Source organism: Poecilia formosa, unplaced genomic scaffold (assembly GCF_000485575.1).
Source record: "Poecilia formosa unplaced genomic scaffold, Poecilia_formosa-5.1.2 Scaffold21, whole genome shotgun sequence".
Classification (NCBI taxonomy): domain Eukaryota; kingdom Metazoa; phylum Chordata; class Actinopteri; order Cyprinodontiformes; family Poeciliidae; genus Poecilia; species Poecilia formosa.
Genome location: NW_006799960.1, coordinates 1071058 through 1092066, shown reverse-complemented (window position 1 = coordinate 1092066; position 21009 = coordinate 1071058). Strand labels below are relative to the sequence as shown.

Here is a 21009-nt window from a genome sequence, read left to right as displayed (position 1 = left end):
TGAGTTATTACACGTTGTGTTTCTCCTAAATTTGTGTTTCTTGCTTAAATTGTGCAGGGAAATGTCCAAATAAATTTACATGAAAACGTTTCGAGCCAATAATAATAATAATAATAATAATAATAATAATAATAATAATAATAATCCCCTGTAATCTTACGACTTAATATTTCTGGTAAAAAAAAAAAAAATCAATTACTGCTCAGGGTTAATGTAAATACAATTAGGCTTTTATTTTGAAAGGTCACATCGGAACCTGTGTGGACTTCGCGAGCCTTTCGCCACAGGCAGGTCAGGGAGAGCAACAGAGCCCTGTTCGGAGGAGAGGATGTGGGTATGCTGACATCTGCACGCCAGCGGTTTAACTGGAAGACGACCGCAGGCAGGCGGACAGAAAAGCGGCCTTATCGACTTCGGAGACACTCTGAGAAATGTAACCTATCCGAGAAGGTAAGCTGAGCCCGTCTTCTTTGAACAGAAACCACTTTTTACCCCCCCCTCCCAACTCTCACCTTCATTATATTAAGTTTGCTACAAGTTTCCCTCTCAACGTCGTTAAACTTCTTCTTCTTCTTTTTTCTTTCGCTAAGTTATAAAGTTTTTATAGTGGAAGAGCGTAAGGGAAGGAGGTAAGCATTGCTGGAAATAGCCCTGAAGGATTTTTTGCAAACTCTACATTAAACGTTTCGCTTCCGCATCACTTCTGCTGATGATCTTCATATAGATCTGCAGCGACGGTGATCGTTAACGTAGCGAACAGTCAAAGTTTGCTCCTTATCGCTTTTCTTTCTCCCTGTGACTCAGACAAATTGGGATCGTAACAGTGATTTAGTCTGACAGATCTCTGGACCTGTTGCTGAGCTGTTTGTTGAGACCGCAGCTGGACTGCTCTCTCATTCGTTTAGTCTGTCTCTTCCTCTTCTTCCACCACGTCCCCCTTGAATCCATTGCAATGCAACAGAAACGAGCAAGAAACAATAAGACCGTGATTGCACGATTTGATGGGTGCCGGGCTGACAAAACGGGACTCAAAATTAAAGAGCATTTTACCATGAATGAATGTATGTGTCACATATTTGTTTGGGTTTATTTTAATCTCTTTAAGATGAGAGTCACTTTATTCAGCAATAAAGTGACTCTCATCACTTTATTGAGATCAGGTCAGACCTGTTTGTGTCGTCAAAATATATAGTATATCTGTGATCCATTTCTCCAAAAGTCTTAAAAAAAAAGAAGAAAAAAAAGGAAAAAGGCCAGCCAGGGTGTGTGTGAGAGACACATGCCTTCCTGTCAGCTGCTGCTCGTGCAACCTGTTCCACTGGTGTTTTCTTCACGGATATGACGCCCTTTATAGCTGTTTGTCTTTCTCCTCTTGACTGATGAAGGATAAATGAGCCATAGACATTTCATGTGCCACACATACTGTTCATTCCAGGCTAACTAGGAAAAGCTGGTGTACGTGTGTGTGCGTGTGTGTGTGTGTGTGTGTGTGTGTGTGTGTGTGTGTTTGTGAGTGTGTGTGTGGTGGGGATTTTCTATAATGTCAGGTTGTAAAATCCAAAATCAAGGCCTTCAGTTTCTCTCATCGCAGGAAGCGAGTGGAAGCGTTAACACATGTCTATCCGGTTTTCTGACATTTTTAACAAAATCACAAAAAAAAAAAAAAAAAAGTGGGTCAGGATTAAAGCTGCATCCCACTGTTCTCTTACAGAAAGCTCCCCGGTGTGGCTATCGGATTCAGGGAGAGGGTGGAAGGTGTGATGGACGGCCAATAAAAGGGGGTTTTGTTTGCAGGCGTCTCCATTTTGAAACCTCAGGAGTCCAGAGTCCTCTGGCCAGAGTCCAGACTGGAGAGAAAGGGCTGCGCTGCCGCCGCCTTAAAGGACTAGAGAAAATTAAGCTCCGTTTGTATCACGGCTCAGTCAGCGCTCACATAGCAGCCTTTTACAATTTTCATTCTAATTGGCGCTCTTAGTTTGAAACCACAACAAAGCAAACGATTCTGACTATTTAATTTGTCTCTCGTGGAAATAGGAAACTGCTGGGCTCTTCTGTGCAAAAAAGGGAAGCACTTTTGGCTTGTGCAGTGCATGCATCAGTACTACCACTAAGCCTGCCTGGCAGTGGCTAGCACAACAGTAAATGTCAGCCTGCTTTAATATTAATGCAAGCCAATTATGTGATTACTTTCAGTTCAGTGTCAACCAACTAAGTGGGCCATTTTTTTTTTTTTCTTTTTTCTCCAACCTTCTTTTACTCTTTGGTACATTAAGCTCATCCGTCAGGCGTGGACGTCTAAAATTACTCGGTGTTTTCCTTCACAAACTCGAGCTAATCCTGCTTTTAATTAGCAAAAGAAGATTTGTCCTTTTGCAAATATTTTCCGTGGTCTTTACCTTTTGGCTCCGTGGACTAAAAGAGAAACTCTACACTAGGTTCGGTTTAAAAAAAAAAAAAAATCTGAATTCAAACAGAAGCCTCGCTCGGCCCTGACACAATAAGGTCGACGGATTTGAGAGATTTTGCTGCATTTCAAAAGAAAAGAGTTGGAGAGGCTGAACCTGCAATCTTCTATCTGAGAATATTCTGGCGACCATTGCAATGTCTTAAATACAGCTGGAAGCAAACTTTTTTTTTTTTTTTTTTTGCAAAATTGTCGGTGTATCTCAAACAAGAAGTGCAACTTTATGTTTTTTTTTTTTGTAATTTCTGCTTTTATGTGACACAATCGTTTTCTCTTACACACTCTTAAAAATGGGAAAGACAGGAAAACATGCCAATACAGTTAGACAAACATATTTTGAGCTGCCCGAATCAGTTAGAGTGTGCATGAAAATAGCTACTTTCTTGAATGTTCATACATATACAGTCCCACCTTTTGGTCAGGGGAGACGAAGGTTGAGTTTTTTGGAAACAAATATCACCCGTCCGTCCGATTTGAAACACCAAACAGGAGAAAATATGTGGGAAAACGCTTCATGCCATCAGTGGATGTAGTGGAGGTTCTGTGATGTTGTAGGCCTGCTTATAGATACATTTCATCAGCAAAAAAAAACAAAAAAAATCTGTTGTGGTTTTCCAAATCTTTACTCAAATTCAAACAAGTAAATAACGAGTTTAGTCAAAATCTTTTCATAGATCTCGTGGACAGTTGCAAATTGAAAAAACAAAAAAAAAAACAACATATGAGCTTTTTCACAAGCGACTTCTAGCCTGTGAAGTACTTTTTAGTAATGACGCTGACACGAATTACAATAATAACCGCTTAATCCCTGTTGGGGGAAAGCTTGAATAGGATGATTAGAAACCTTAGGTGATAGATCAAAACTGTGCTATTTTCTACCCGTTTTTGTGGAGCCTTGCTGTGAGGTCCTGTGGTTCTAGCTGCATCAATATAATGAAGTTCATCAGGCTGGCAAACACTATTTCTCATTGGGGTGTATCGCACACTCGATTTGTTCGCCGCATCGCTGTAGTCTCCACCATCATTCAGCCTCTTCCATCTGTGCAATTTCTACTTAATGAGCACTTTAGTCCTGCCCCGAGCGCGCGATTACGTTTATGATGTCGATGTTGATTACTGCTGGTTGGCTCGATTTGAGCTGTGTCCTCAAGGCGTGTGTGAAATTAGAAAGAGACCTAATCTTTCTGGGGGGGAAAAGCGTTTTGTTCTTTTATCCGTTTTTCCGCATCTGTCAAGTGTAATAAATGTGTGTAAAATATTTCCATTCAGCTTTTTATTTTCTTTTTCTTTCCTTTCCGTCAGATGGTTGTGTCCTTACGGACACCCTGAAGCTCAGCCCGTCACGGTTGCCTCTGCGGTCGCTCGCCGTCATGAGGGGGCGCTGCTCCAGAAAGCTGGCTGTGTTGGCCAAGGCCGGCCTCTTGCTGTGGCTGCTGTGGCTGGGGTATCTTCTGCTGGAACGAGCCTCTTTCCCGTCGTCTTCCTCTGCAGGAGAAGATGAGGAGGAGCAAAACCTCCAGGCCAGGCAGCTGGCTTTAGAAGAGAGCGGGATAGACGGGCAGCTGGCCAGGCCCGTCTATGTTAAGCCTCCAGCAGACGCCAACGCGCCGGGGGAGTGGGGCCGGGCCACCCACCTCAACCTCAGTCCCGAAGAGAAGAAGCAGGAAGAGGAGAGCGTGGAGCGGTACGCCATTAACATTTACGTCAGCGACAAGATCTCCCTCCATCGGCACATCCAGGACCACAGAATGAATGAGTGAGTAGGTTAGAAGACCAGAATCACCTCTTAATTTGAAATGTTGCCCACTGAGTGCTGATGAGGGACAAGTAGGACTAAACACAGGCAAAGTTTACCTTTTCATCAGGTTTTATGAGAATTTAATTAAGGTGCACACTTCCTGCTAAGCCCAGTGAAGACTTGATGGAGTCAGTAACGAGGGTCGAGTTTTAATATTTTGTTTTCAAACAACCACAGCAAAAAAAAAAACAAAAAAAAAGTCTATGAAATGGACCCCAGACTAGAAAGCATAAATTATTGAGTTGTCAGTAAAGTCTGGTTTAATTAAATAATTTTCAGCGTAAAATGAAACCTTCTTTTTTTTTATTTTATTACATCTTGAGACAAGTTTGCTGTTCATTCAGGCTGTGAGTGAAGATCTAGAGAAAGCAAGACTTTGATCAGGTAACAGAAAGACTGAAGAAAGTCCAACAGAGTTGTTACCTTTTAATTGTCTGTGATTTGAAATCTTTAGATTTAATAACAATAAAACCACTACTACTAATAATAATAATACATTATATTTTGAAGCGCTGAAATTATTACTAGCAGGCTTTAAAACAACAGAGAATTAGAAATCAGTTAGGAAACTGATGCCGATGAAGTCGGACTACTGCATTTTTAAACTTTCCCAGTGTAAGTTTAATTGGCCTCGGTTCCCCAGGCCAGAGAAGACCCTTTTTGATGGCACAAGTGTTCTTTTGCCTCTGGCCGGAACCTGACCTTCACTGGAATCGGTTTTTCCATTGACAGGTTGAAACAATGCTGGCGGCTCCTGAGATGTACCACAGAGGTTTCTGAAGCCGGATTAAAGTTGTCTGAATACATTTACTCCATCCTCAGTTATTCTTAGCTCGACACCTGTGATAAAACACAGAGTGCAACACCTTTTTATTAGGAGTTTCCCCTTCCGCCTGGCTTCGCTGGCTTCTGTCGCTAATGAAAGCCAGATGTAGGTGGAACGGATGGTGGAGTTTCTGTTATACTTAGATCTTACCTCCACAGATCTTTTAAACAGTGTCGGCCTCAGTGAAAAAGAAATAAACCCCCCTATTCCACTGTGATACCTGTATAACCACCCCTCCTCCCACCAAAAAAAAAAAAATGGACTGAAAAGAAACCTTTTTCTTTTCACCTCATCAGTTTGAGGAAACTATGTGGGAGGTTCACTTCACACTGTGCTTAACTTGGAGATAGTGCTGATATGAGAGATATCCCTATCAAACACAAGCAAGTAGTCCTGGGAGAAACAATCTCTCTCGAACAAAGAATGACTCATGTCCTGAGAAACTGCTGACTTGCCATTTAGCAGGTGCACTTTTATCCCTTGTCAGAGTTTTAATACATATTTGAGTACCTGATGCGGGTAGGAGAGTAGAAGAAATACGTCTGAAGAGAATTAGCACGCATAGGTGGGTGTATAGTTTTGGCTTGTAGGAGTTCCCAAGAGACTCATGAGATTTATTTGTGGATGTGACAGAATACACAACAACGCTCCCCTGGTCTGTGTTTAAAAAAAATCTAAACTTGTCCACAGGCTCGTTTTATGGACAATAGGTGGACTCATTTCTTACCAACACTTTGTAAAGTTATATTATTTTACAACCAAGCTGAAGCTGTTTAAATAGTTCTTGGAAATAATGAAAAAAAAAAAAAATCCCATATACATACAGTTTTTAAAGCTGCAATGAAAAATTATTCTACTGATTATTTTGTCTCAATTAATCATGTAAACAATTGGCACATTCTGCAGATTTTTTTATTTAACCAAGCCGTATTTATGCAATATTAGAAATGCATTAAAAATGCAAGCAAACAAATATTTCAATTCCGTTTTTTTAAACAAGAAAATAAACTTTTTATTTTGTCACATAGAGAAGGCGTCATTTTAGCTTGATTACTTGCAGCAAAGGATGCATCTGCAAGTAAAAAAAAAATATTTCTAACATCAACAGTAACAATCAATTCATCGCAATTACTCTGTTTAATTAGTTCAGCCTTATTACATGATATAAAATGTGTGTTTTTTGTACAGTTTTGGCTTAGTTGCTGCGTTGAGTCTGTAGTTTTTTCACCATTTGGCCTTTAGAGTGTGTATTCTCCTTTAATGGTTAATCGATTAACAGAATCAGTTGACGATTATCTCAACAGATCCATCACAGTAAGTCCAATGAATCATTTCGGACCTACGTTATTTTGACTCAGAACATAATCCATCATGCCGAACGTCGTCCTGGAGGGACACAGAGTAGAGCCACTGCTCCTCCATATCGAGAGGAGCCAGTCGAGGCGCTTCGGGCATCTAGTTAGGATGCCTCCTGGGTGCCTTCCTGGCGAGGTGTTCAGGGCACGTCCCACTGGACCGAGACCCAGAGGAAGACCCAGCAGGACACTCTGGAGAGACTAACATTTCTCGGCCGGCCTGGGAACGCCTTGGGATTCCATCGGAATATCTGGTCCAAGTGACCGGGGAGACGGAGGTCTGGGCTGCTCTTCTCAAGCAGCTTGTCCCCCACGACCTGATAGTGAATTAAGTAGAAGAAAATGGATGAATGAATAACTGTTCGGACTGCTGAAAGGCTTCGAAAGCCAATACTTATTAGTCTTTGCCCTGAAAGGTGCTTCATTTATAGTGTTAAGACAGAAGTTATCAGTTGTACTTGATTGATCGCATACCTATAAAGTGGTAGAGTACTAAAACTCTGACCTTTAAAAGTCACAGTGCCTCTTGTGCATGAAAAGCAGCAAATGCTGCTGTCGCAGTCCCACTTAGCATTACTTACTGCTTAGCATTTACCTTTTGAGGTGGATGTCTCTGCCAGAGCGGCACCGCACTTCGGCGTGCCGAGGCTGAAAAACAGCCCAGTCTGCTCATAAAATAACAACTTTTAATAAGAATATAAATTATTTACTGATTATATGCACAGATAGTGGAAATACGTTTGTAGGCAGAAGCTGGAGTGTTTTTTTCGTTCTTTTTTTTTTGCATGCAACTGATTTCATGAGACAGAAAAACAAGATTAATTATCTCATTTTACAACTGCTGTCACCTCTTTACAACTTAAAGCAGTCTCTTGGTGTTTGCTTAATTATTTGCTACAATTTTACGTTTTAATTGGTTAGTAAGTTATCCCCCCAGCTTCTTTCAGTCTTTACGAGTCCCTTAAACTCTTGCATTCACATCACATCCATAAAACAGACAGTAAAACATCCGTTTTCTTTCCAAATCCCTCACTTTGTTCTCATTCTCTGATCTTTCAAATTAAATCATTTCACTTTTTTTTTTTTCTTTACCGATTCGGTTTTATTCCCGCTCCCTCTGATCTTCTTGACTCTTTCTCATCTCTCTGTTTGCACTCATTCCCCTTCTCTCTCCCAAAGTACCGGAGCGGTATGTTGCTTACCAACATCCATATTTCTGCAACTCCTTATAGTTTTAATGACTTCCATCTGGGTTAAGACCAGACATCTTCTCCTCCCGAGCAAAGACACTAAAAAGAAAAGGGGGGGAAAAAAATGGAGCGTGCTGATACTTTGTAAATACACTCTGAAGATGTATATATTATGGCTTATGTGAACTCTGTCCTCCTCTCCACATGCGTACCTCAGATGCCGGGCTAAGAAGTTTGACTACCGACATTTACCCACCACCTCTGTGATCATCGCCTTCTACAATGAGGCCTGGTCCACTCTGCTGAGGACAATTCACAGCGTGCTGGAGACCACGCCGGCCATCCTGTTGAAGGAGATCATCCTAATCGATGACTTCAGTGACAGAGGTCTGAAACACACAACGAACCATCGGGTTGTTTTGCTGACTGAGATGCTGGAGTTCAAGGAGTAGCTCCAAGTGAAATGCTCCTGCGTACGCTGTCTCGGAGAAGTCTTCGAAACTCCTATCGTCAGATCACAACCACAAATTTTATGCATGTTATTGGGTTTCTTTGTGATAGATCTACTCGAAATGCCTCGTAATTGTGGGATGGAAGGAAAAAAAAATCTGAAAAATGCAAAGTGTGTTTGTATTTAACGCCTCTTCAAAAAGGCTTATGACACTTTTGCAAGTTTCTGTCAATTCCAAACGTAACTACAAGACTATCTTCTGACAGAAGTCAATAAAATTTAATGAGAATGAGGTGCAGGGCATGGCATTAAAAACATACCGTGGTGCATATTTGAACTGAGCAGCTTTTGCAGAGTTATTTATTTTACCGCAGCTCTCGGCTCCAGCCTCGACTTGCCCCGTTCTCTGGGTTTCATGCTTTCTGCAAATGTGTGGTTTTGTTTTGATAGCCGTCTCCTATGTCAGGTCAAATCTACGACAACAAGATAGTGTGAAATGAGTCAAACTTTCAGTGTTGAGTATGCTTGACCCAGGGTGGAGTTTCTGAGACATAATTGCTATTCGGTGTAAGTGTACTCTCTGGCTTTTACAGAGCTTTTAGCTTCCTCACGCAGATTTCATCAGTGAGTGGAATATCTGCTTTCAGCAGACATGCGCTAACTCTGGGGATGATCCGACTTCATGTCCGAAACTGGATATAGGAAGAGCTGGACGTCTGTCTGTCCTAATGGAATTAGTATTAGAACCCAGCTGGTCTAGTCTGTCGGAGACATTACACCATAATGATGACTTCAGGGAGCGCTGAGCCACTATGACATCGTTTCCGCCACCTCTAACCAATGTTACCAAAGCTGAGTGCTAGACATGCCACTCCGGAGTCAAAAAATTTATACTGCAGGGGGAAATTGACTCACACATTAAATACTTTTTCTTCAGTTTTCCAACCAACCAGACAGGGTGTATCCTAATCCTATTTTTGCACAGATGGGCATGAAATAATAAGTAACCCCAGTAAGTCTTTCGTGTTTATTTTTTAAGTCAGTATTGACGCACATGTCTCATTCCATGTGACAAGTATGTAACAAGTGGAGTTGGTGGTATTTTCAAAAATCATCTAGGATTAGTTCTTAGCTCTTGAGTCTTTTGAGCTTTTTGACATGTACAAATTGCTTTTTGGCTTAGTCTGGATGAGGTAAAACAGCTCATGGAAGCATGAATGATGAAGGATGCAATTTGAAGTTTCTTGTACTAAGGTTGACTTCTTTGCAGTATGAAATTGGAATTGATTGATCATTTCCAAGTCTTTCTAATAGTCTTTTTTTTTTTGGACATTTAAAACTCTTTGGAGATTTTCTGTTTTGTGTTTTCTTTGTTGTGTCGCTTCTCATATTTGTAACATATTCTTGCTCAAAAAAGGCTCCTAAGCTCAAAGGAATTGAGTAGTTTTATGCTTGTAATGGCAGATAGCTGCCCAGTGTCCTGATGGGACCCACTGACTAACTTTTAAGCATTTTGGTGTGACAGTCAGGGGACCCATAGTGTCACTACAGAACTACTTTAAAATAACTGGTTGCTTAAACAATTTGTAGGTCTGTTTAAATGTCTTTTGAGACAAAAGTAAACGTTTCTAAAAAGAGTCAGGTATTAAAAAAAAAACATGTAAAAGAGTAAAAAAATAAAAAAAGATAATCAAGAAGGCCAGGAAAACTGCTGCTCAAAACGTTCTACAAGAAAATGTGTCTATTTAGAAGAAAAATACAAACAAATAATGAGAACTTAAAGTATTGTTTGTGGTACTTTATGCTTTTTGAAATAGCTATGTTGGGGTTTGCAGTGTTCCTTAATGCTAGGAGACATAAGTATATCAATCATCTAAAATTAAATGCTACAGTTGAAGTCCGTGTTTAAAAAAAGTAGCATAAAAAGAAGTGACTTTAATGATAGACCTTTTTTGTTGTTGTTTTTAACAGGCTACCTGAAATCCCAGCTTGCTGAGTACATCAGTAATCTGCAACGCGTGCGGCTCATTCGCACAAACAAAAGGGAAGGGCTGGTACGCGCGCGCCTCATCGGCGCCACCTACGCTACGGGGGATGTCCTGACATTTCTCGATTGCCACTGCGAGTGTGTCCCCGGCTGGATCGAGCCCCTGCTGGAAAGGTAACCGATGAAGTTGAGCTGGATCTCTCTGAGAAGTTTAAAGACAAATTATTGAACTATTTCCTGAACTGAAATCGTATTTTCTTGCCATGTCATGTAGGATCGCTCAGAACGCCAGCACCATCGTCTGCCCTGTGATCGACACCATTGACTGGAACAACTTTGAGTTTTACATGCAGACAGACGAGCCGATGATTGGAGGCTTTGACTGGAGACTCACCTTTCAGTGGCACTCTGTTCCTGAAGCGGAACGCCAGAAGCGAAAGTCTCGCACTGAGCCCATCAGGTTAGATCGAGCACAGGGCCTTTCAAAAGGCTAATACTCGCATACACAATTATTTCACCACAACGGCATATGAAAAAGGCAGAGATCTGCTTTTTAAAACCTCAAGGAAGCACACAGTACTAACTTTTTTTTTTTTTTTTTTTAAATTATACGCAAACAAATATATGTGTCTCCTAACAGGTCTCCAACTATGGCAGGTGGATTATTTGCTGTGAGCAAAGCCTTTTTTGAATACCTCGGCACATATGACATGGGCATGGAGGTGTGGGGAGGAGAAAACCTGGAACTTTCTTTCAGAGTGAGTTATGTTTTCTAGATAAGTGTAAACAACCATTGCTATTTGAGAGTGAGGACCATCTTTTTGATGAATACAGCTGAAACCAGATGGAGCTTTTTGCTTCCTGTCTGATGCTAATTCAGACTTAACTTTTCCTATTTTCAGTCAGTTATGTGTACCTAAAGCATTTCCATTTTCCAAATGCCAGGCTAATGAGACAAAGCTGCACGATTGTCTTCAAACACATAAATGCACGACAGGAATGCTGTGGCTTTAAACAATTTGGAAAATATCGATCCAGTGTCTCGAGGCATCAGTTTAAAGTTTTTGGTTGAGTGTAAATGGGTCTTTAAATCTCAAATTGACACTAGGGATACAACCAATTTAGTTACAAATTGATATAAATACAACAATTTAATGCTTTGGAGTTGCAAGCACAAATCCTTTTTTTTTGGGCAGAGCTTAAAAAAAAGAAGAGTTGTTCAAGCAAGGTAGTCTAAAAACCTACTTCAGTTCCATCTGTTCCATCTGGAAGAATGAATCAAAAGTCCAGCAAACTGTTGTAAAAATCAATTAAAAGATAATTCTTGCAAATACTAAATGAATTCATGTAAACAACAAATGAAACTGAAAACTCCTTCTTTGCATTTTGGTAATCTTAAGTGACCTAAAAAAAGAAGAAAACTTTATTCTGATTGAATTTCGAACCGTGCGAACGCATTGGTCTTGTCTCGTTTCACACAGTGCACGTAAACTCCCGGTCTCAATTGTAAGTCCATGATTCATCAGTATGAACACTAACAGTCGCTGCTGCGTCGGTGTTAGAAAGATTCATGTTAGTATTGGATCACAGTGAGGTCTGGCCTCTGAAAGTTAATGGCATTATAATTTCACCTTGCTCTTGAAATATGTGAGTCAGCCCGAAAAGTAAAGATTTCAGGCTGCTTGCGAAATTGTGGCGGTATCCTCCCTCGCTGTGAAGATGAATGAGTGAGGTGATATGTATGTGAAGAAGAAAATGCCACCCTCTGGGACTTGTTGCTATGCATATTTGATGTTTTTTGAATTGGTTTTTTGACTCTATTCTGGAGTGTTAAAGAACAACAAAGCACAGTGAAAAAAAGCCTGGCGTTTTTGTCCATTTGGTTATAAACAAACAATAATGATGCTGTTGAGAAGTTCTTTTCATTTTGAGTCTTTTTTTTTTCTTGTTTTGTTTTTTTGATACTTCTGTGATACATTCAAATAGCACACATCAATCCTGTAAACCATGTTGCTAAAACACCAAAGCAGGGGGCGATTTTCCGACGAATTGATGATAGAGAGCATTTTAACACATTTGTTCAGAAGAATTTATCACTACAAGATCAAGGAAATGGTAGAAGATCTCACTGTGTTCCAATGCAAATCAGGGATTGCTTTTTTTTTTGTATCTCAGGATTTTGAGCTGGAAAGCAGCCGATTCGGCTTCTGGTTACGGGAGGATCTGGAGGCATATCTGATAAAAGGAAAAAAAAAAACTAAAAATTTACAATATTTATAATTTTAAAAACATTATCAAAAACAAAGTGCTTGTGAATAAAATAAAAAATAGACAAAGATAATAAAACATTTTTAAATGATAATTTTAGAACGAACAGAGAGCTATTTTTCCGACTACATTGTCTTTCTTTTCTGGCACCCACAGGTGTGGCAGTGCGGCGGCAGTCTGGAGATCCATCCCTGCTCCCACGTTGGCCACGTGTTCCCTAAAAAGGCCCCATACGCTCGACCCAACTTCCTCCAGAATACCGTGCGGGCCGCGGAGGTCTGGATGGGCTCCTACAAACAGCACTTCTACAACAGGAACCCTCCAGCCAGAAAGGTCTGACTCTCAAATTCAAAATATTTCTAATATATTTCCTTGTAATATTTAACCTTTAGCTAATATTTGTTCAGCTGTCGCTGGATAGAAGGCTGCAAGTGATCCTCGGTCTACTTTGCAGCAGCATGTTAATGTTCTTACGCTTGACGTCAGATTTTGATGTTTAATTTGATATAATTCACTGGCCAGCATGTGATCTCACCCCGTCTGCCTCACCAGGTCAGGCCTGGGTATCTGCATGGGCGTGCGCAGGTGTGTGTGTGTGTGTGCGCGTGTGTGTGTGCGTGCGTGTGTGTGTGTGTGTGCGGTGGCTCTCAGGTCTCAGAGTTGGGTGACATGAAAAATTCATGAATCTCAGTTACACCTTTCTGAAAAAAACATATATTATTAATGTTGGGGATCTTTGATCAAACAATAAATTACCTGGTCAGGGGGAGATTGAACACAGCAGTGCTAGACTTGATCTCCTGCTGTTTGTAAAAGGAGCTCCAAACATGCCATTGGTTCTGATTGGTGTGGTAATAATAGCTATATAACTTTCATTGGGTACAATTATTCCATCAGTCAAGTAACAACTTTGCAAGATTTTCCACATGCATTCGTGGTTCCCTTTGACTATTCTAGTGAATATGAGAGATGTTAACACGCAGAGTTCTACAAAATATAAAAATGAATAAAAAGCACTTAACTAATTTAAAAAAAAATAAAAAATTACAGGAACCTGTGGTAAAGTTGCGTTTTTTTTTTTTTTTTTTCTTTGTATCTGAACCTTTGGGAAAACAGAAGGTTACTGACTACAATGTAAAAATTCATAGAAAGTTTTAAATTTCTATGATCTTGTGTTTTTTTTTTTTATAAATCAAACAAATATACTCAAATTAAACAGGGTTTTTCTAATTGCGACAATATGCTGTGAAGTATACATTTAAAGGGTTTTCTGCATATCTCTACTGTGAAGGCTGTTGTGCATTAATCACTGTTTTCCTTCCAGCGAATTTCACTTTTTAGTCTTGTCTTCAAATATTAGACAAAGCAGCTACATCTGCCTTGTGCTTCTGCAACACGTTGATTTCCCATTCCACCCCCTCAGGTAAAGCAAAGGATTAGCGTGTGTGGGGGTTATAATTGCTTTAGGTGGAGCCCGACGGCTTCATGCACACCTGCACAGTTTATCCCGAGTACCTGAAACGATTGCAGTTGTAGAATCGCCCGGCTCAGCCGTCATATCCAGGATGTTAATATTTGCTTTCTGGATCTCCGTGTTTGTTTTTTGTCTTTTTCTTTTAAATAATAAACAGTAGGAAAGGTAAACGCAGTGGCTCTCAAAAGTGGACACACCACTGGTAAATCTCAAAGGTTTAACTTGATAAACTTTTTTTCAGATCCGGTACGACTTATAGTTTGCATTATCGTTCAGTCAGTATCGCTTGACCTTTCCAAAGTTTTTATTTTCCTCTCGTGAATACTTGCTTTTGTTTAATTAGGTGTGAATTTGGACAGGACTTTGATGCTGAGTGAGGAAATACCTTCTGATGTTGAATTTCCTAGTGGGTAGCTGCTGAATATTTTGAGTCAAAACCTGCTGGTGTTCGGAACATGTCAATAGTTAATTTGGGTCGATGAAGGCACTGAGTTGCGTCAAAACAAAAGATAAAAGTACACACAGCAAATACCACCGATCCCTACAGGAGAACTACGGAGACATCTTGCAGCGGGAGCAGCTGAGGGACAAGCTGAAATGCAAAAGCTTCGAATGGTATTTGAAGAACATCTACCCAGATCTACACGTCCCTGAGGACCGGGAAGGCTGGCACGGGGCTGTGAGTCTCTGATAATCATCTGTTTTATTCCAGGATATGTTTTATCATGTTTGAGCAGAAGCTTTGTATCATTTTATTTACACTGTTTTTTTTTTTGTTTTTGTTTTTTTTTACACAAGATCTAGTGGTAAGAGATACGAAGGGATTAAGACAAACTGTTTTTGAAGGTAGTTGATTGGATAGGTGTGTCCTGATTGGAAAACAAGGAAACAACAGGAAGAAACCTGTTTTTTTTTTTTTGTTTTTTTTTTTGTTTTTTGCTCTGTGTTTGGCCTGTCTGTATGACCTCCCTGTAGAGAGTCAATCACAGGAGTCAATCTACAGTGTCGCCTTCTTATTGTTACTGAAAATTGTTTTTGTTTTTGTTTTTTTTCTGTTCAGGTACGCAGCTCGGGGTTACAATCAGAGTGTCTTGATTACAACGCTCCAGATCACAGTCCCACTGGAGCCCAGCTTTCTCTGTTTGGCTGCCACGGCCAGGGAGGCAACCAGGTAATGATTAGTTTAACCCTTCTCTGTCGCTCTCTGTCGCGAAGCGGAGCATCAGTGTTTTCTGCTCAGACTCCGCCCTCAAAGTCCACCGTGCTGTCAATTCACAGAAAGTTTTTAATCTGAATCCTGCCAACCAGCAAATTATTTGTCTATCATGTTTATTTAATGCTTGAATCAGACAAAAAAAAAAAAAAAAAAAGTATCTTCCACCTGCTTGAAATCTTGGATTGTCCTCAGTCACAAATAAGACATGCGGCGCTGAAAATCAATGTCTGAATAGCTCTCCGTTGTGAAATAATAACATGAGAAGCCTCCAGCACCCACCTCCTGTTCTCCCATGCCTGGCCCACGTAAGAACCACGTTCCATTTAAAAGATACATGAGCCTCGCAGGTAAAGCGAGCGGCACCGCCTGGACAAACAAGTCAGAAACCAAAAACAGAGGCGCCACAAGTGAGCCTTTTAATTGGAAACGAGCGTCGCAGGCCTTGACGCACCTGAAAGATGGATGAGATGTGAAGAGGAGGATGGGGAAGTATGAAGATTGATTACCTGACCCTCTGTTTAAAGGGTAGCCCAGGGAGCGTGGCGTCTTTTGTTCCGCCAGGCCAGTTTGTTGAAATGACACCCGAGGGGAAGAGTTGGGGTTTGTCTTCATGTCCGTTTGATTGAGAGGGCCAAGCCCTTCTCACGGCTGATGAGCTCACCTGTCACAAAGACACACACACACACACGCGCACACACACACACACACACACACACGCCATACGTAAAGCCTGCCGCAATAAGCAATTAAGCAGTTACTCGATTACTCACACAAAAATGAAAAGTAGCTCAACAATTTCCATTCTGAGGATAAGTACTTTTTGAAGGACAATTTTGCTTCGAGAGATGTCCATAATTCCATTTTTTTTTTATGGTTTCAGTTGTGAGTGGTTTTCATTTACATTTTCTTTATTACTTTTGGCTGTTGTGTTTTGATTTGGATAATTAAAATGTCGTCCAGTTAAGCGTTAAGTGTTACAAATTTAAAACGTCGTTCAGATTTCGAACATCAGCGTTTGTGAACATCAATTTTAGAATCTTTTCTCAGGTTCTTAGTTGGATTTAGGTCATAACAGGCTTAACCTACATTTAGCTCTATTTTCATCCTCACTTGAACTCTGGTCCGCTTTGTCGTCCCTGCTGAAGAAAATCGTCCTCACGGCATGACGCCGCCGCCACCATGTTTCACCGGGTCGACAGTTTGTTCAAAAGCTCACGTGGTGAGAATGCTTTAGCTATTGTAAAATAGTTACATAGCGTGTCTTTTTTTTTTTCCTTTTTTTTTCACCACAGTACTTTGAATACACTTCTCAGAAGGAGATCCGTTTCAACTCGGTGACGGAGCTGTGTGCCGAGGTACTCGAGGGACAAACCTCCATCGGAATGAGACACTGTCCTCGGGACGGGGAAGCAAAGCCTCCCAGCATCATATGGGATTTCAAACAGGTGAGGGGTTGTTCTTCGAGCAGATAACTGCTGTCTCTCCAACCGATTTCTGCACACACTGCATACAAGGCGATGCTTTCATCCTTACCTGGTCCTGCCCTCGCCCCTTTTCTCTTTGTTCCCTTCAGGACGGGACCATCTACCACCCTCACTCAGACATGTGCGTGACGGCTTACCGCACGACAGAGGGGCGCACGGACGCACAGATGAGGCGGTGCAACCCGGCCGACAGGAACCAGCAGTGGAAGTTTGAGTGGTAGAAAGAGGAATTGAAACTCTACCAGGAAAACTCAAGTGACCTTCTGTGACCTTTGTGCAGTTACTGCACTGGCGCGCTTTTCCGTTACCCACGATTTCCTCGCTCTCCGCGTTTGCGTCGGATCGAACTGGGAATGGCAAACAGAAAGGTCTTGAAAATGTCACTTTAAGCCACTGATTTGCTGTGCTGATTGCTTGAATGAGTGCAGAGTTGCTGAGAATTTCAATTTTATTCGAACCCCTTAAAAAGAACAACAACAAAAAAAAAACCAGACTGTTTTATTCAAGTGCCTGTGCAACAATAATGGAGGACATTACAAACCTGGGATTTCTTGCTACGGAGTTGACTGTTCTGCACAAGAATCAAGAAGATTAATACAATTAATTCTTGAATTAGCTGCAAGATCAAACTGCACTGCAATGTATATTTTATGTGGAATTTACTTCTCATGACTTCCTGGTCAATTCTTTTGCTTTGTGTGTACGCAGTCGTCAGATGATGTAAAATGTAAGGATGTTGGCTGCTAAACGAAGAGCTCGGAATGTAAGGTCACCCGCATTTTGCACCGCGCCGGTGATTTCCTGACATGCCCCGTCATGTGAGAGGAAAAGGGAGAACGAAGGAGGGAGCGTGCTATTGTCATACTACACTTGCTGCTCAACTCTGTCTCCCGCTCGTGGTGCCAGTTTTACAGCGGAGTTCTGCCTGAACAAGACTTGAAGAATTCATTAAGTTCTGGAACTGAGGAACGTTTCGCCCCAGAGAGCTTAGCGATTTGACGGGAATGTTGTTATCTATTCTTACCTGCTGTGTTCGTCTGAGAATGCCCTTTCGACTCACCTGTCGCTCCGCGTGAGGAAAACCTGTCATCCTAAAATACCCCTTTGTGTGTGTGCCAAAATGCAAAGTGCCAGCTTGTGTGGAATTTATTTTGGGGCATTTTTTTTTTTTTTGTGGAAAATAATAAACTGTATTATGTTTTCTAAAAACAAAAAAAACAAAACAAAACAAAAAAGCCTTAAAGGGGAACACCTGTATGTGCCTTGTTTTCTGAAACTCCTGTGTTTGAACTGTACTTGAAAGTCCATCCAGAAGACTCTAACCTGACAAAATGTTTTGGGTTTTGTTGGGATTTGATCCAGATACAGTCCACCTGCTGTTGAGACTGCAAGCTAGTATCCGTTTTTTTTTTGTTTTTTTTTGACCCAATGTTTTAGCCTAACTGCCTTTGTGAGTATCGGATATTCACTCGGTACCGTTGGAAACATTTGCGACGGCTTCTGTGTTGGGTTTGTCTTTGTAAATAACTCTCGGTTTAAGGGACCAAAGGGGGCAGTGCTAATGTAAAGCTCTGAAACTACTGAAAATGTAAAAGGTTAATTGCATCACTTTAAATGGATCGGATGGATTAAAGGGAAAAGGGATGGACGTGATTCAGTTTACTAGGGCTAATAAATAAAAATCTAACCACGGATACCATTTGTATTTTGCCTTTCCCGTCTCTTCTGTACACTGTGCACACACCACGCATAGTAAAAAAAAAAAACTAATATGTGTGCAGTTCTTTTCAGTGAAGAAAAACACATCTTCCCAAAAACCACTTGGATGGTTTGCATCCATGTGCAAAAAAAAACAAAAAAAACATCCACGTGCAAAAAAGAGAGAAAAGCATAAAATGTGCTGATTTCTGTTGCTCTCACATACATCACATGGATGTCACCATTCATAGCTGTTTACCACCACCTACTGACAGCAGAGCATATAACACTCGCTGCAGATAGCAGGCTTTAAAAAAAAAAAAAAAAAAAAAGAATCAGTGGAGATTTTGCTTACAAGTCTGTATTTGCTTGATTCCCAAGCTGACTCTCACTGATTTGCATGTTTCACAAGTTTTTCCACTTCGGTAAACCTGATTTAAACGAGGTCTCCTCTTAAAGGCTTCTGCTGACCTTGATGACTTTTCCGAGGAGGCAGAAGTGTTTGTAAAGTCAGACATCCATCCATTTTCAACACCCGCTTAACGTTTGTAGGTTCGCTGGGGCCACTGCTTATCGGCGGTGGTCAAATGACGAGAGGAAAGGTGTGCGTAATAGACAGGTCAGCATTTCATCTCGGAAACACTCGGGATATAAGCAAGGATGCACATGCCCTTCCCTGTGCCCAAGGAGGAAAAATTAGAGACTTAACCAAACATGTTTCATTGGAATAAGGCAAAAGAAAAAAAAAAAAGGAGTTAACCCATACATGCACAAGAGAAAAATGGAAACGCCACACAGAAAGCCTACGGATAAATTTGGACACCAGGATGTTTTAAAATGTGAAGCAATGGTGCTAACTACTATGCACCTTGCAGCCCTGAAGGAAAACGTCTTAAAAACACATGAAGGACAATATATTTTTAATGTTTGGACAATTTACCAAGGTGAAAATACAACTTCCTTTTAGTGTTTTATTCGGGTACATTGTTACTCATAAAATGTTTGAGCATTTTATGCTATTCAAACAATGAAATGAAAGAGAATTCCCATGAGACACCAGAGTTTCTTTGAAGGTTTTTCAACTGGGCGGAGACCCAGGACCCATACAAGAATGCATAAGCCCCCTCTCTTCTTAATTAGGGAAATGTGTTCAGTTGCTATTTGACACGAATAACAAATCAGTCAATCATACGGTAGAGACTCAGGGTATTTCAGCAACTAGATGCAGTGAAGATAACTTCCTAAACAAGCATCAGAATAAGGAAGAAGTTGAATTTCAGTCGCTTTGAATATGCTGTAGTTGGTGGCTCCAGTCTGAGTATTTAAAAAAAAATGCTGAAATTCTGAGAGTTTCACACACAGCCACCGTTATGGCAAAAGATATTTAGAGTGACTAAATATCCAGTTGGCAGCAGGGTGGATGGAAATGCTTTGTTAAGGGGCATTTTCAAAGAGGAACATGGGCGGACAAGGTTTGAGACGATAACAAGCCAACATTAGCTTAAAAGACCATCTGTTACGAGCAAGTTGTACAGAATGTCATCTCTAAATGCACCACACTGGGCGCCATTTCTGTCAGCTAAGATAAGGAAAAATGTTGGCAGTTCCAGCGATTCTTGATATGACATTCAGTTGGTAGGGTCAGAACAGTAACTCCTGCAGAGCATCTTGCCTTTTACCGCTGGTTCTGCTGCTGCTGGGGGTGAAATAATGACTTTGCGGTTATTTGTACGCATTGGGCCCCATAGCACTTCATTCAAATGCCACAGCCTACCTAAGTAATGTTGCTTAACATGTCAATTGCTTTGTGGCCACAGCGTATGCATCTTCTGATGGCTACTTCAAACTAAATCAGCCTTACTTCTGTGTGCACATGGTTGGTTGAGATGTGCGCCTCTGTGTTGCCCACAGTAACAGTGGCAACACTGCGCAGAGTAAGCAGTTGAACTGTAGTAATGAAATAAAACATATCACCAAGCATCATTACGGGTTTTATTGATGCAAAAGAGTCTCTTAAAGTTGAACTTGTATTTCTAGTCTGTGGTGAAAATAAACAGGCCGTGGCGGCAAGCTTGTGTGAAGGACGGCAGGGCGAGTCAGAAAAAGAAGGAACTACTTCCTCCCTACAAACATCCAGGCGTAACTGTCTCATCGGATGCACAGTAACAAATGGCCTATTGATAAAGGGAGGATATAAAAGTTGTGAATTTGTGTATCAACAGAGCTCAGGTGTGCAGAGGCAACTCCCACAGCATACACAGCGTACACACACACACACACACACACACACACACGCACACACGCACACACACACACACACACACACACACACACACAGACCCTGATGGGGTAGGCTGCGCAAGCAAACAAGATTAAAACCATGCAGGGGAAGAAATATAGAGGCAATAAAATAAATAAAAAATCCAGTGGGAAACTTGTTGAAAATATGAAGCAACGTTTTGAGATATTTCTGTGAGGAAGACATGAGTCAGATAAAAAAAACAACAACAAAAAAAAACAAAAAAATTACATCTTGGTTTGTCTTAGAGACAGCAGTGCAATAAAAACAGACATGATCACACAGCTGAAGTCACTGAATGAGCTCAGAAGCACATGATGCAGTGTTTACAACAACACCACGCTCACAGCCTTTGAGGAAAAACATTTACATCTTAGTAGCTTCGTCAGTCTTTTACAGATGGCTGCATTCGTTATTTGCAGGGAAAGTTTTTGAATACAATGTATAATGTAATTGATTTTGTTGTAGGCTCTAGTTTCTGGATTCTCTGCCTCCCAGA

The 21009-nt window shown here is 40.9% G+C and overlaps 1 protein-coding gene across 1 annotated transcript; it reads left to right on the top strand.

Annotated features, from left to right (window-relative positions):
* The first annotated feature begins 269 nt into the window (after nucleotides 1-269).
* Nucleotides 270-18212, top strand: poc1bl (POC1 centriolar protein homolog B (Chlamydomonas), like). The gene is made up of 11 exons (XM_007547583.2): nucleotides 270-450; nucleotides 3767-4220; nucleotides 7851-8020; nucleotides 10056-10245; nucleotides 10346-10531; nucleotides 10712-10829; nucleotides 12496-12672; nucleotides 14361-14492; nucleotides 14874-14984; nucleotides 16322-16474; nucleotides 16603-18212. Exons 2-11 carry the CDS (start codon nucleotides 3835-3837, stop codon nucleotides 16732-16734), a joined length of 1755 nt encoding a protein of 584 aa, XP_007547645.1. The 5' UTR covers nucleotides 270-450; nucleotides 3767-3834; the 3' UTR covers nucleotides 16735-18212.
* The last annotated feature ends 2797 nt before the right edge of the window (nucleotides 18213-21009 follow it).